Source organism: Leptinotarsa decemlineata, unplaced genomic scaffold (genome assembly GCF_025532065.1).
Source record: "Leptinotarsa decemlineata unplaced genomic scaffold, Ldec_3_MD MMD2_P_RNA_scaffold_14, whole genome shotgun sequence".
Lineage (NCBI taxonomy): Eukaryota > Metazoa > Arthropoda > Insecta > Coleoptera > Chrysomelidae > Leptinotarsa > Leptinotarsa decemlineata.
Genome location: NW_027412528.1, coordinates 7,345,395 through 7,362,334, shown reverse-complemented (window position 1 = coordinate 7,362,334; position 16,940 = coordinate 7,345,395). Strand labels below are relative to the sequence as shown.

Genomic DNA, 16,940 nt, shown 5'->3' with positions numbered 1-16,940 from the left:
AAATGAATCGAGGAATACTCAGGATAGCACACAAAGAAAAGAAGAGGTACGTTTGTAATTTCTATTTATTTAATTTTTTTAACAACTATGCTAAAAACTAAGTTCACTTTCCAACATAATATGTTTTACTTGTTGTGTTGGAATGTCACTTCACCCTGTGGGGAAATAAAAAAATTGGGAAATTCATCTCTTACTGATTGACCCAAAGTAATACTTCTTCTGGGGACTCCAGAAAGGGAACGTAAAGATGAAGCATTACGCCTCCATAATCCTAACGTAAGTTCCCCATCTTCCGTAGATTCGCTATCGAACATTCCTCTAGGGTTATAAACTGATTTTGAGGAGGTTTTGCGTAAAAAATTATGTAGGTAAACAGCAGCCATAGTAACTTTCGTTGCAGCTTCAGGTTGTAATGCCATTGGAGATCAGAATACACGAAAGCAAGCAGACAGCATTCCAAAGGCATTCTCAGAAACTCTTCGAGCCCTGCTGAGTATATAACCAAATATCCTTTTCTTAGATCCTTTGTCATGTATTCCAGAGTGCGGTTTCATAATATTTGGTGAAAGAGGGAACGCGTCGTCTGCAACTAACACAAACGGGGTTAGGGTTGTCCTTCCTGGCAATGCCCGTGGGGGAGGTAAATGTAGAGAGTTTTCTTCTAGAGCTTTCTTGAAAAATGTATTATTGAAAACGCCTCCATCGGAGATTCTCCCTTGACAACCCACATTAACATATATAAAATTGTAATTGGCGTCCACCACAGCCATCAAAACTATGCTAAAAAATCCCTTGTAGTTAAAAAATTCCGAGCCTGAATGAAAAGGTGCTACTAAAGCGATATGTTTGTCGTCGATAGCACCGATGCATTTTGGAAAGTTACACTTTTCCTCAAATACCTGGGCGATTTCATTCCACTCTGCTTCACTCTGAGGCATCTGAAAAATGAAAGTGAAAGAAAAATTAGTCATATTTTTTAGCGAATTTTCTCTTTGTATATTTATTTATTTTAGTATTTATATTTTCAGGAAGATGGACCACAAGGCAGTCAAGAAGAAGGCATTAACGATGACAGCCAAGTTGTTCATCCCCAAAATTCTGAAGACAAACATCAGAGGTCGCCGGAACCAAAAAAACATTCAAATCTCCAAAGGCACTAAAACGCAAATCTGCAAGACGTCGATTAGTGGATAGTCCCGGTTCTTCCAATGCACTGGATGAGGCTCTGAACGTCATGAGATCTCTTCAATCAAAAAGGCCGAACATCGATGATTAATATTCGTTGTATGGCGAACAGATAGCAATTAAACTGAGAAAGCTTTCTTCGCCCCAAACCAGGTTAGTTGTGCAGAATAAGATCAACCAATTATTATTTGAAGCTGAAATGGGATATCTTGAACATCAGCATGGGTACAATGTGCCACAAGTTAATATACGGCAAAACTCTGGACCGGCCATTCCAATGGTGCCTTCATTCCCCCAGACTTCTAACATGCCCAATCAAACGCAACCACCATTCTTTACTGACAACATGACCAATTCAACATCTCCATGGTTTTCGACGTCTGGATATTCCTCATTACCGTCGTCAATTTCATCGTATTCGCAATCGGCATCCCCGGCATCCACTAATTCAGAACTGTCCAATATGGACCCCTTCCCTCAATAGTTTTTAACTTTTGTACTCAATTATTTTTAATGATGTCAATAAAAGTACTATTCTAAATTAATTTTGTTTAATTTTCCTTACCTTAATGTAGTCTTGAAGGGCCTCTACAATGGCGTCACAAACTTCAGGTACGATTTTAGAGATACATTGTTTGGAGATCTTCAAAACATACATTAGTGAGTGGTACGAATCACCAGTCGCAATGAAGCGCAGAGTGACAGCTAATCGTTCGCTTGCTGGAATAGCATCTCTATAAGAGGTATTCTTTTTTGATATTTTGGGTCCAACCTTGTTGAGTAGCATTTGAAAGTCCGATCGCTGCATTCGAAAAAAGTTGGTGAAACCAACGTCATTTCGGTATTCCAAATTCAACGGGTATTCTTCATCCAAAATTAAATATTTCATTAATTCGCTAGCCCTGTACAGCTGCCGTTCTCTCCTAAGGCTCGGGCGAATCCAAAATCTTTGACGTCTGTTTGGGGGCTGATTTAAAGCGAGTATCACCACAGCCATGGCTGACATAGCGACGTCATAGTCGGTAATCATTTTGAAAACACTAACACTTTAAGGACACTTTAAACTTCTAAAAAGTACTCTTCAACGAAGTCATCAGTCCTGGTGTTGAAACTAAATAATGTAGGTAGAAATAACCCGGTCGGCTTCGTTTTCGGTGTGAACGTCGTGCCGGCCCGAACGTACCCACCCGGCCTACCGCGGCATAGTGTGGACCCTGCTTAAGGGTGCTTACAGACTGGAGCTGCAATAAGAGCGAAGAAGGAGAGCAAAGAAAACAAACGTGTGTAGGTAGAGGGATGCGTTCATAGTGGGGCAGCGCTTCAAGGTCAAGCAAAGATGAGAGCTGCGCTAAGAGTGGAGAAATCAAGTCAGTTTGTTTTCTTCGCTCTTATCGTTGTTCCACATCGCGCTAAAATCCAACATTCATCATCAATATCATGAATGTTGATGATTTGTTCATTTGAAGTGCGTGCTCATGTCGCACGCACTTCAAATGAACAATTTTCTCGCCCACATAATCCGGATCATGAACTATCAAATCCTTCTTCTGTTGCATCGTATTTCAGCAATTATTCTGGCGAAGAACCATTTATATCTTCCCCTCCTTAATTATGTTATGCATTTTCGTGTTTTATATATTCCTGTATTTTATTGTATTATTTTATTTTTGTTTTATTTTTATTTGTAATTGCATTATAAATAAATAAAAAGGCAAACTTGTTTGCGATATTACTTTGAAACAATATATATATATATATATATATATATATATATATATATATATATATATATATATCTGTAAATATTCCTGTATAAACCTACCCTGTCTGCTTTAACGTTGAAGTTAATTTTTAGTAAATAATTACGTTATTAATATTAAACCTTCATTAATAAAACTTTTACGGTACGAACCTGTATTAAAAATTTGTACTTACCTTAAAGTAACTGCAAGACGTTCAACAGGTAAAATTGGATTTAAAATGCAGTTCGGCCACCTCTTCAGCAATCTGCGTTGTACTTTACCGAGCAAGTAGTCGAATGTCTTGATATCCATGCGGAAATATTCATAAAATTTCATAGAATCTCTTCGAACTTCTTCATATAAATGGTGGAATTCACCGTGATCATGTCGCGATTGATTTATTTCGTGAATCCCTTCTATTTTTTGCCCCCCACGTAAGAACCACAATCTCAATGACGAGTTTTCCGCAAAGAAGTAGTAGTCGTCGTCCATACTCAAGAAGGATTTGAATCGCACTGACTCTTCGCTCCAATCTGAAATGCCAACTCTCAGCTCTCTTCGCTCTTATCTTTGCTCTCCTACTTCGTTCTTATCGCAGCTCCAGTCTGTAAGCATCCTAAGAGTATAAATGTAGGAGTTCTTCAATGTAATATTCAGTTGAGTAGCTATCGCCAGCATGTCAACAACTCAGGAAGCTGATTCCACGACCGGACCCCAGTTGGAACCCCAGTCGGGATCCTGCTGGTAATCCTGCCTTTCGATTTGAATGATGACGACGACGACGATTCGGACATGGAATTGGAAGTTGATTCCACTACTGAGCCACGTAGCGGTACTCACCGAAAAGTAGTTTCTCCGTGTTGATATAACTATTTTTAAAAACATTAGACATATCAGATACATTTAAAAATAAAATTAAAAAAAATGCAACAACTTCGACAGAACACCAACGCAAAGGGACATTCAGTTTCTTAGAGTCTCTCATGTGTTCTGAAACTCGTGTTTTATGATACCGTCCAGTTTGATCAACATAGCATTTGTGACAGCTTCCACAGTTCAATTTGTACACTACATTAGATTGTATATCTTGGGTGCTTTTGTTTGTTTTGTTTGAAAAAATGCTTTCCAACTGTATTTTCATTTGAGAAGGCTACTTTAATTTGATTAGTAATGACTATCATTCCAAGTTTATCAGATAAATTTTCTATAAATGGAATTTTGTGATATTTGGGTTTCACCCCAGTATTTTGGGAAAAGGAACTTCTTTCTCTCATTATTTTTCTAATGAGGGCTTTAGAAAAATCATTTTTTACTAGGTAATTCTCAATCAATTGGAGATTTTTGTTATGGAAATTAGAATTGGAAATGGCAATTGCTCTTGATTTCAAATTCCTTATAATGTTGATTTTACTGTGGAAGTTATGTTTTGAAAAATAATTCAAAAATCTCTCAGAGAGAGTTGGTTTATGATAGTAGTCCACCTTTACAATTTGATTTAAATCTTTAATTATTTTAGTATCCAGAAATGGTAACGAATTGTTTTCTTCCATTTCAAGAGTAAATTTCAGTTTTGGAAGAAAACTATGAAAAGTATCTAATATTTGTGTATTTTTTGGAATGGAAGTAACAATATCATCAACATATCTTTTGTAAAAAGGCAATGAAAATGATAACTTTTTATGCATATATTTTGTAGTTCTACCACGACCAAATCTGTACAAATGGTTGACATACAATTACCCATTACCAACCCAAAAAATTTGTTTGTATATAGTTTCATTGTAACAAAAGTAATTGGAGTCTATACAGAATTCAAACAATTCTATGAAAAGATCTATGGATAAAGTGGTGAAGTTTGATAAGTGTAATACCTAGATGATTTACAGTAGAAGCATTCCGCGCGCGCGAAGCGGGCGTTTACTAGGAGGCAGAGGTCCCGCCGGGGGCCGGAGGCCCCACCCACCTGGGCGGGTGGGTCGTCACCCACTTTTCAGAGACCCCGCCCCCTTCCCGAAGCCCCGCACCTCCCCTCCCCGAAGCCCCGCCCCCCAACTCCCAACATTTGCGCATGTACACCCCTACCCTCAACGCGCATGCGCGCTCCCACCATTTTCCCACCACTCACGCATCGAAGTCGATACCCTCCGGAGAGCACTCCACAACATTCAGTTCGACAAGTAATCTCATAGAGAGCAGTCCACTCCACTACAACGCAGTAGCTTCCAACGACCAACTTGACATTTGAGTAAGTAAATTAAGAATGTTATCATTTTATATGAACTAACTTTGTATTATTTTTTCTTTTTCAGAATGGCAACCAATACACAGGAGGTAAATAATGCTGTGGCGTCTATTCTGCCGGTGTCCGCTGACCAGGAGGAGGCAGCATCTTCGGGAGCGGTGCCGGGTGGCCAGGCAACCACTTCGCGTTCGCGAGTTAGGTGCAGATCTCCTAGCCCTGACTTATTCGAGGAGGAGGAGGAAGTCAGGGCTGTGAAGAAGGTTTGCCAACGACCTGCAGCGAGGGTTGGTCCTATTTCTAAGTACCGATCTACTTGCAATAGGACTAATCCTTATGCAGGTAGTTGGTCGACCTCTCGTAAGAGGGCCTCCACACCATCACCAGCATCAGCAGCAGTGGAAACTCCGAGGATTCCTTCTCCGGAGTTAGTGATATTGTCTCCGTTGGTGACGCGACTACCACCGCTGCCAGCGACACCGGAGGATCCTGAGGTGTTGGTGCCACAAGTAGTGCGACAGCCTATCGGAGAGGTTAGTGAAAAGTTGAGTGGTTTTCTGCAGAGATGTAAGGAAGCAGAACACGCTGCCCGATTAAGTGAGGCCGCGTTGGCTAACATGAACCGCATAAAGGGTGACAAGGTTAAGCGACGTAGAGAATTGGAAAAAGAAATGGCTGAACTTGATCGTGATATTGCATCTCTGGAGGAAAGGTGTAAAGCGGAGACCTCTTCGATAGAGACGTATAAAAGATTAGTGACTTTTATGGACACTTATCCATAGATTAAGTGTAAATATAAGATTAGTTTTAGGTTAGTTAGGAAAATTTAATTATGGTAGTTTTAAGTTTATATTTGTTAAGTTTATATTAAATAAAGGAAAAGGAAGTGAAATAGAGAGTGTACATTGTTTTTTTTTTTTGGTTTGGTACACATTGAACAATGAGATGGTTGGAGCATTTTTCTTCACTTCCTCTTATTATTATTAATTTTTTTTTATTTCAATTCCAAGTTCTTCTAGACAAATACCTCACATCAATTTTTGTGTTCTCTAATCACTTGTAAATAATTTCATGTGAAGAAAATTTGAAAAATAAAAAATAGACATGTTTCATAATGAAATCGACAAGTATATTTCATTTGCATTTTATCCATTCAAGTATCTCTTTCATTGAACATGTCTTATGTCACTTTGCAATTTACCCCTACTCATTGAATATGTCTTGTCACTTTGCAATTTACCCCTACTCAATGTCCCACTCCTCTCCCACTCCCTCTCAAAAGTATAAAAGTAGGAATCATCTGATGAAACATTCAGTTGATCAGCTAGCATCGAGATGGAACCCGATTCAACCTCCGAACCCTATAGCTGCCCGGACCAGGGGTACAACTTCAATTACTGGGATAACAGCCAGGTACCGCTAGTCTCTTCCACTACGGAACCACACAGTCTGCCATATGAAAACCCGGATCACGACATCAGGATGCAAGTTCAACATGTCACTGGCAGTGACGAAGGACACTTGGACGATTCGGAATATCCGGATCCTGACGGATGGTGGGACCCTGATTATGATGACATTGTCCCAATGAGCAGCGACGACGATGATGACGACGACGACTCTGGCGACGATGCTGATGACGAGCTTGACGTTAGACGTCCTCCACAATCCCCTATCCTCATCGAGGATAATCCTCCGCCATCCCCAATCCTGATCGATGATGATGTCCTCAATTCCGATGATGACATATAATCATCTACTCGTTTCTTCCATCATTTCCTTTCCTTTCCTTCCACGGAGTACACACTTTTTGGTTGGTGTACACGAGGCACTGCGAGGCTGAGGCAGTGTCTTCCTCCCTTCCTCTCCCTCTTATTAGTTTTTTTTCATAATAATCACTAAGAATTTCTCCTAATAATCGCTCAGAGTTTCATTCTTGATGTTTTCGAATCTCAAACACTGTTCTACATTTACACTTCACCCCCTCCGTTTCATTTCTTCCAATATAAATATAGCAACAATCCCAGTTCTATATCATTCTTCCACAATGTCGAGTACAGGACCCATCCAAGTACATGAAATAGATTCAACGTCTGATCATTTGAGTACAACCTTCGCTCAATTTCTGCAGCGAATCTATGATCTTCCTGATGATTTCGCAGAACGAGTGGAACAAGGTATTCAGGACGACATAGATGCTGTTGACGATAACAATGCGGATGATGTGATTAGTATATCATCTGATTCAGATGATTATGACGACGACGACGACATCATGAGTATATCATCTGATTCAGATGACTATGAGGATGATATCATTAGTATATCATCTGATTCAGATGACGATACCATAATTATTGTTTCTGATGATGAGGAGCGTTAGTCCATATCATTGCATGGATTAATAAAAAAAAATAACAGCCCTTTTCAGGGCTACAATTAAAGACTGAAACAATAAAAAAATAGCTCTTTTCAGAGCTATCATTATACTTTCAAACAGAAACAGATTCATACCATTGTTAACATTATGTTAACATTATAATCTCAAACGAAATATATGTATGTGAAAGTATTCATCATTATATGCATACAATGATTGACAAAATGCCAACTTCAACTTTCATTCAAAGTAGTACTCATCATATGCATAGATATTCAATGATTATCAAATTCCAAATTTCGACTTTTCAGTCATATAATGTCATATAATGTATAGATATTCAAAGACTAACAAATTTCCAACTTAGACTTTTTATTAGTCAAAGTATTCATTTGTCATATAATCTATGAATACTAATACAACTAACTACTGTTTGTGTAGCCCTGAAAAGGGCTGTTGTTTTTTTTTTGACCAATAGGTCCAGGGTTATTCTGCCACAGGTTTCACATTATTGCATATTACGCAAGCTGATACTCTCGTGAAATTCGTAAGCGGTCTTTCACATGCCTCACACCAATATTGACCCATCTCCATCATAGAGACCGTATCGTGGATATTAACGTGTTGATACCAGAAACCGTTATTGTTCCTTATTGAAAAAATCGGAAACAGCACCAACATAACTCTTTTATGCTGCCATCAATCGTTTCGATCTGCACATGCGCATTCATCACGCAATATAAATCGGCAGGATCTTCTAAGGTATCGGTGATGTTGAGCATTCGGTGACCGATTCTCAAAGCGCTATCACCTTCAGATGAGTCTGCTACAACCCCTTCATCTTCACCTTCACCATCCACGACTAGCTCAAGGACCATGTCTTCATCTTCATGAAGATGCATACAGCCGAATTCCGGCCTCCCCCCACCACTATGACGTATTAATTGCTTTTTTTATTGTTGTTTAGTAACATCAAGGCGATGTGACCTTGAAGGGTTTGATGCATGGATCGTTTAGAATTTTTTTCATATGAGATTTTGTGTGTGTGTGTGTGTGTGTGTGTGTGTGTGACGTAATGATGTAATTACATTTGATTGGTGTGTGTGTGTGAGAATGCACGGTACAGGGTTTCATCATGTGCTTGTCTATGTACAAACATACGTCTGCATATTTCGAAGTTCCTCCAAGTAATGAATGTTCCATCGGTGCGAGCCCACCAAGTTAGTAGTGTTGTGACGTCACAGCAATAACTGTTCAACGGCTAGAGAGCCATTACTCTGCCACGACATGTGGCAGAGTAATGGGTATTCATCGGTGCGCCCTCACCTTCCTCTCGATGTAGTGAAGGCTGTGACGTAACACACCGCCCTAGGCTTGCCATCGATGGTGACACGCAGGCAGTCGAGGACTGTGCTAACGTCTGTCCTCTGCGAGAGCGCAACGTCCACTGCTTGCTCGTACCGACAACTGTTATCGTATCAAGTTGGGAGGTGAGCTTAGCGCATGGAGTTGAGAGGTGGGATTGGCTATGACGTCTTGACGAGTCCGATCAGACTGTATTTAAGAAGCGGACGAGTGTTGGTTATGTCAGTTTACATCAAGTGAGTTAGTGAGAACGTATCATACAAAATGTATTCCTGTGACTGTGGTAAATCTTTCACACGTAGTGATAATCTTCGTCGGCATCAGCTCCAGAGTTGCCAAGGAGGACCTGCAGTGAAACGGATGAGAGTGGACAATGCAGCACCTATGTATACCTGCAATTGCTGTAATGTGACAATTCCTATGACGCAAGTGAATTCTCACCGAAGAAGCATAAGTCATAAAAATAATGCATGTGTTCAAGTGTCTGATGGTGTTCAAATGATAACGAATGCATTCAATTGCCGCATTGCAACATATAGGGTGGAGAGTTCGGTTGTATCCACTGACTACATGTCATTTTTCAATGAGATTAGGCAGAAGGTCATCGAATTACTGGAATCGGCCATTAGGATCCATAAAAGTATCAAGGTGAATATAGAAGTTTTTGGGAATTATATTCTTCAGACTCAAGATTCGAAGGACATGAAGTCGTTCAATTCCCAAAATAAAATAGTGGACCAATCTTCAGATTTGAATGCTGTTTTTGATGGATTCCGTGATGTAATTGTGGCTCAAACGACAGAATTCCAGGAACGTGACTCAGGTATTTATTTTTATAAATTTCAACGAGATTGAATAGTAATGTTTTTTTTTTATAATTTAGGATGGACTTGTGAAAAAATAATGTTTCTCGAGGTTAGCATTAATAAATACAGTCCACTGGAAGGACGTTCATATGTGAAGCTGCCTGAATGCATTCAATGAAAGAAAGCTGTTGTGAATGTCCGTAACGAAGATCAACACTGTTTTGCTTGGGCTATAACATCAGCATTATATCCTGCAGATGGTAGAGTGTCCGAACTTACATCATATCCACATTTTTCTAATGATTTAGATGTCACAGGTATGGATTTTCCGGTTAAAGTTAATAGCAAGAATATTGAAAGATTCGAAGATAGGAATGATATTTCAATTAATGTTTACGGTTTAGAGAGTAAATTTGAGAAGGGGAAAATAAAGTATGAAGTGATTGGTCCATTGCGATACTCACAGAGAAGACTCCGGAGACATGTCAATTTGTTACTTATAACTGATGACACCGGTAATGGTCACTATTGTTGGATCAAAGATCTCTCAAGATTAGTTTTTAGTCAACTATCAGCACATGAACACAAAAAATATTTGTGTGATGGATGTTTGATATATTTTTCTAACGAGAGATTGCTTTTACGTCATAAGATGAATGATTGTAATCACATTAGTACCACAACACCAACTACCAATTTTAAGGTCAATAAATATGGTAGGATGGTTGCGGAAAATAAATTATTGTTTGAAAACTTTGAGACACAAATGAGGGTGCCATTTGTGGTGTATGCTGATTTTGAATCAGTGCTTGAACCGATTCACATGAATGAGCCGAATCCCGGAAGTTCATACACGATTAAAACATTCAAACATGGCCCATATTCATTTGCTTATTTGATAAAATGTTCATATAATGATGATTTGTCAAAATTTGTTACATATAGGGGTGTAGATGCTGCTCAGAAATTTGTGAGTAGCATTGAAGATGATTTGAAAGAGATACATGAAAATCATCTCAGATACCCTAAACCAATGGATGCACAAACTGTCGAAGAAGAAGAACAGTTTGTTGCAGCCATAACTTGTGGTACATGTAATAAACCATTTATTGATGGTGAAGTCAAAGTTAGAGATCATTGTCATGTCACAGGGAAGAAAAGATTACATGCCGCTCATTCAAAATGTAATTTGAATTTCAAAATACCTAATTTTATACCTATTATTTTTCATAATTTAAGTGGTTATGATTGTCATTTATTCATAAAAGAATTGTATAGGAATAAAGAGAAAGTTGATGTTATCCCGCAAACTAAAGAGAAATACATATCTTTCACGAAGCATCTCTTTACACACACCTTTACCGATAAAGATGGTAAGGTTAAGAAGAATTATCTCAAAATGAGATTTATTGATAGTTATAAATTTATGACTAATTCGTTGGAGAAGTTGGGTGCTAACTTGACCTCTGATCAATGTTTGGAGATGCATAAACATTTCCCACAAATTGAGAAATTCAATTTGATGAGACAGAAAGGTGTATTTCCATATAGTTTCGTTGATGACATCGACAAATTGAATTATCCATCACTACAACAAAAAATCAGTTTTACGACACACTCAATTGTGAACATATATCTGAAACTGATTATGATAGGGCTAGAAATGTGTGGAATTCATTCGAGTGCCAGAATTTAGGTGAATACTCTGATTTGTATTTGAAGTCGGATGTATTGCTATTATGTGATATTTTTGAAAACTTTCGCACCACAAGCTTAGAGATATATAACTTAGATCCAGAACAATATTACACTGCACCTGGATTATCTTGGGATTCCATGTTGAAGTATACGAATATTGATTGGAATTACTAACTGACATTGATATGATTCACTTTTTTCAAAAAGGTATACGAGGTGGAATTAGTCAGTGTAGCGAGAGAAAACATGTAGCAAATAATAAATTTTTACCAAATTATAATCCCAATGAACCTTCCACATTCATTACATATTTAGATGCAACAAATATATACGGTCATAGTATGTCACAGCCTCTACCAACAAGTGAATTTACATGGTTGACACCTAATGAAATTCTTAATCTTGATGTGATGAATGTGAGTGTTGATAGTCCGTATGGGTATGTATTTGAAGTGGACATTCATTATCCACAAGAGTTGCACCATAAACATTCTGATCTTCCATTTTTAGTTGAAAAAATGATACCACCTCGTACACAATCGAAAATTCCTAAATTAATTCCAAATTTGAATGATGAAAAAATATATTGTTCATTATAGAAATTTACAGCAAGCCATCAAAAATGGGTTGATTGTAATGAATACACATAGAGTATTGAAATTCAAACAATCACGTTGGATGAAACCCTATATAGATCTTAATACTGAAATGCGTAATATGTCTAACAACAAATCTGTTAAAGATTTCTATAAACTAATGAATAATGCGGTATATGGAAAGACAATGGAAAATGTCGATAATCGAATTGATGTTAGACTCGTTACACATTGGGAAAATATAAAGAAAAATATAGGTGCCAGCACTCTTATAGCCAGACCAAATTTCAAAAATTGTTCAATTTTCACAGATAATTTCGTTGCCATTCAAATGGGTAAAGTTAAAGTATACTATGATAAACCATTATATTTGGGATTTTCTATATTAGAATTATCTAAAACAGTCATGTATGACTTTTTCTATGGATGCATCAAACAATGCTTTGGTGAAAATGTCTCTTTACTTTACACAGATACCGACTCGCTCATTCTGAAAGTAAATACAGAAAATTTTTATGAATTCATGAAAACTAACATAAGTAGGTTTGATACATCCAATTACAGTATTGTTAACCAATTCAATATTCCAGTAACGAGATCAATCTTGGGTAACTTCAAAGACGAATTTCCGAATGATCCAATCATGAGCTTTTATGGTACAGGTGCAAAAGCGTATTACGTGAAATCTGTTGATGGTGAATTTAAAAAAGCTAAAGGGGTGAAACGATCGGTTATAAAGAATGAATTGACATGTGAAGATTACCAACAAATCGTCGAACAAGGTGGCATGATATTCAGAAAGATGAATTCATTTAGAAGCGTGTTGCATGATATGTATACTGAATTGAAGAATAAAGTTGCATTATCATACCACGATGATAAACGATTTATCATTCCTAATACTACCCACACGCTTCCTTGGGGTCATAATGATATTGAATTTCATCAAAACGATCCGAATGATAACATTCGTTGGATAACAAATATTATTCAACAATCACAATCTCAGGAGAGTCCATTGGATCAATTGATTAATTTATTGTCTGCCGAAATCAATGACTGAAATATCATTTAATGTCTTTAAAACCGGAAAATCCAATATTGATGTTTATGTAGGTATTCATAAATAAAACTGTAATGTGATATTAATGTATATGTATTACTTTAATGAATATAAAAATGATAGAAATTTTATTTGTTTCATTTCAATTTTCCTAACCAATTACTGCAAAGTATATAGCATAATGTAAATGAAAGAAATATCAGTTTGAAGAGAATCATCGTAGAGTGCACAATGTCTAAAACAATCGATAAGTTTGGTAGAAAAAGAAAATGGGGTGGTAATGTCATTCAAGGTACTCCCGGAATGGTTTTAAATTAACAAAAGATGGTCATTATGACATGCAAAGGAAAATATTGAAAAATACAAGTGAACCAATTGACAAGAGTGATTGTGTAACTGTATCATATCTTGAAGGGGAAATTAATGGAGCAAAGGAAGTTATACTTCTAGCCCTACAAGCTGCAATACAATCCACAATAGGCAATATTGCTCGGGACGCCCGGCAAGCATTTGACGATAAAATTGCAGAGGCTCGGATAACTTTCACTCGTAAATTTGACAAACTTACAAGTGATGTAGACATAAAAATGTCTGACATAACAGCGTCTACAAATAAAAAATTTGATGCTATGTCAAACATAACAGGGACTACAATGAAAAAGTATGATGTACTGGAACAGAGAGTTGAAGTATTGGAGAAAAACCATAAAGAAGTTTTGGAGAGAAACTATAAAGTCAGGCCATCATCATCAGGTGGACTGGGATATCCAGGACTGTGAATGTATTCCCTCGTTAGGTTAGGTTAATAGTTACGTTAGGTTAGCTGCATACTTACGTTAGGTTAGGTTAATATTTACTATAGGTTAGGTTAGGATCATACATATGTTAGGTTAGGTTAGGTGTTAGGTTAGATTATTACTTACGGTAGGTTAGCTTACTAGATTAGGTTAGGCTAGGTTAGGTTCATACATACGTTAGGTGAGGTGTTAGGTTAGACTAAGGTAGGTTCATACATACGTTAGGTTAGGTGTTCGGTTAGATATTATGTTAGGAACGAATGGTGGAAGCATTCCGCGCGCGCGAAGCGGGCGTTTACTAGGAGGCAGAGGTCCCGCCTACCAGGGGCCGGAGGCCCCACCCACCTGGGCGTGGCCCGTAAGGGCCACGCCCCCCCCCGTCGTCACCCACTTTTCAGAGACCCCGCCCCCTTCCCGAAGCCCCGCCCCCAACTCCCAACATTTGCGCATGTACACCCCTACCTTCAACGCGCATGCGCGCTCCCACCATTTTCCCACCACTCACGCATCGAAGTCGATACCCTCCGGAGAGTACTCCACAACATTCAGTTCGACAAGTCATCTCATCGAGAGCAGTCCACTCCACTACAACGCAGTAGCTTCCAACGACCAACTTGACATTTGAGTAAGTAAATTAAGAATGTTATCATTTTATATGAACTAACTTTGTATTATTTTTTCTTTTTCAGAATGGCAACCAATACACAGGAGGTAAATAATGCTGTGGCGTCTATTCTGCCGGTGTCCGCTGACCAGGAGGAGGCAGCATCTTCGGGAGCGGTGCCGGGTGACCAGGCAACCACTTCGCGTTCGCGAGTTAGGTGCAGATCTCCTAGCCCTGACTTATTCGAGGAGGAGGATGAAGTCAGGGCTGTGAAGAAGGTTTGCCAACGACCTGCAGCGAGGGTTGGTCCTATTTCTAAGTACCGAGCTACTTGCAATAGGACTAATCCTTATGCAGGTAGTTGGTCGACCTCTCGTAAGAGGGCCTCCACACCACCACCAGCAGCAGCAGCAGTGGAAACTCCGAGGATTCCTTCTCCGGAGTTAGTGATATTGTCTCCGTTGGTGACGCGACTACCACCGCTGCCAGCGACACCGGAGGATCCTGAGATGTTGGTGCCACAAGTAGTGCGACAGCCTATCGGAGAGGTTAGTGAAAAGTTGAGTGGTTTTCTGCAGAGATGTAAGGAAGCAGAACACGCTGCCCGATTAAGTGAGGCCGCGTTGGCTAACATGAACCGCATAAAGGGTGACAAGGTTAAGCGACGTAGAGAATTGGAAAAAAAATGGCTGAACTTGATCGTGATATTGCATCTCTGGAGGAAAGGTGTGAAGCGGAGACCTCTTCGATAGAGACTTATAAAAGATTAGTGACTTTTATGGACACTTATCCATAGATTAAGTGTAAATATAAGATTAGTTTTAGGTTAGTTAGGAAAATTTAATTATGGTAGTTTTAAGTTTATATTTGTTAAGTTTATATTAAATAAAGGAAAAGGAAGTGAAATAAAGGGTGTACATTGTTTTTTTTTTGGTTTGGTACACATTGAACAATGCGATGGTTGGAGCATTTTTCTTCACTTCCTCTTATTATTATTATTTTTTTTTTATTTCAATTCCAAGTTCTTCTAGACAAATACCTCACATCAATTTTTGTGTTCTCTAATCACTTGTAAATAATTTCATGTGAAGAAAATTTGAAAAATAAAAAATAGACATGTTTCATAATGAAATCGACAAGTATATTTCATTTGTATTTTATCCATTCAAGTATCTCTTTCATTGAACATGTCTTATGTCACTTTGCAATTTACCCCTACTCATTGAATATGTCTTATGTCACTTTGCAATTTACCCCTACTCAATGTCCCACTCCTCTCCCACTCCCTCTCAAAAGTATAAAAGTAGGAATCATCTGATGAAACATTCAGTTGATCAGCTAGCATCGAAATGGAACCCGATTCAACCTCCGAACCCTATAGCTGCCCGGACCAGGGGTACAACTTCAATTACTGGGATAACAGCCAGGTACCGCTAGTCTCTTCCACCACGGAACCACACAGTCTGCCATATGAATACCCGGATCACGACATCAGGATGCAAGTTCAACATGTCACTGGCAGTGACGCAGGACACTTGGACGATTCGGAATATCCGGATCCTGACGGATGGTGGGACCCTGATTATGATGACATTGTCCCAATGAGCAGCGACGACGATGATGACGACGTCGACTCTGGCGACGATGCTGATGACGAGCTTGACGTTAGACGTCCTCCACCATCCCCTATCCTCATCGAGGATAGTCCTCCGCCATCCCCAATCCTTATCGATGATGATGTCCTCAATTCCGATGATGACATATAATCATCTACTCGTTTCTTCCATCATTTCCTTTCCTTTCCTTCCACGGAGTACACACTTTTTGGTTGGTGTACACGAGGCACAGCGAGGCTGGGGCAGTGTCTTCCTCCCTTCCTCTCCCTCTTATTAGTTTTTTTTCATAATAATCACTAAGAATTTCTCCTAATAATCGCTCAGAGTTTCATTCTTGATGTTTTCGAATCTCAAACACTGTTCTACATTTACACTTCACCCCCTCCGTTTCATTTCTTCCAATATAAATATAGCAACAATCCCAGTTCTATATCATTCTTCCACAATGTCGAGTACAGGACCCATCCAAGTACATGAAATAGATTCAACGTCTGATCATTTGAGTACAACCTTCGCTCAATTTCTGCAGCGAATCTATGATCTTCCTGATGATTTCGCAGAACGAGTGGAACAAGGTATTCAGGACGACATAGATGCTGTTGACGATAACAATGCGGATGATGTGATTAGTTTATCATCTGATTCAGATGATTATGACGACGACGACGACATCATGAGTATATCATCTGATTCAGATGACTATGAGGATGATTTCATTAGTATATCATCTGATTCAGATGACGATACCATAATTATTGTTTCTGATGATGAGGAGCGTTAGTCCATATCATTGCATGGATTAATAAAAAAAAATAACAGCCCTTTTCAGGGCTACAATTAAAGACTGAA

The 16,940-nt window shown here is 38.6% G+C and overlaps 1 protein-coding gene across 1 annotated transcript; it reads right to left on the bottom strand.

The window, feature by feature from the left end:
- Nucleotides 1-47: 47 nt before the first annotated feature.
- Nucleotides 48-6,339, bottom strand: LOC111506931 (uncharacterized). The gene is made up of 2 exons (XM_074177802.1): nt 1,751-6,339; nt 48-938 (listed from the first exon to the last, which is right to left on the bottom strand). The coding sequence occupies exons 1-2, from the start codon at nt 2,213-2,215 to the stop codon at nt 426-428; spliced, it is 978 nt and encodes a 325-aa protein (XP_074033903.1). The 5' UTR covers nt 2,216-6,339; the 3' UTR covers nt 48-425.
- Nucleotides 6,340-16,940: the final 10,601 nt, after the last annotated feature.

What these genes read in the sequence shown, in the direction of transcription:
- LOC111506931 (XM_074177802.1), bottom strand. Translation starts at nt 2,215, where the DNA reads ATGATTACCGACTATGACGTCGCTATGTCAGCCATGGCTGTGGTGATA. An exon ending in CCCTTCAAGACTACATTAAG is followed by an intron (nt 939 to 1,750) that starts GTAAGGAAAATT and finishes TTCATTTTTCAG; the next exon opens with ATGCCTCAGAGTGAAGCAGA.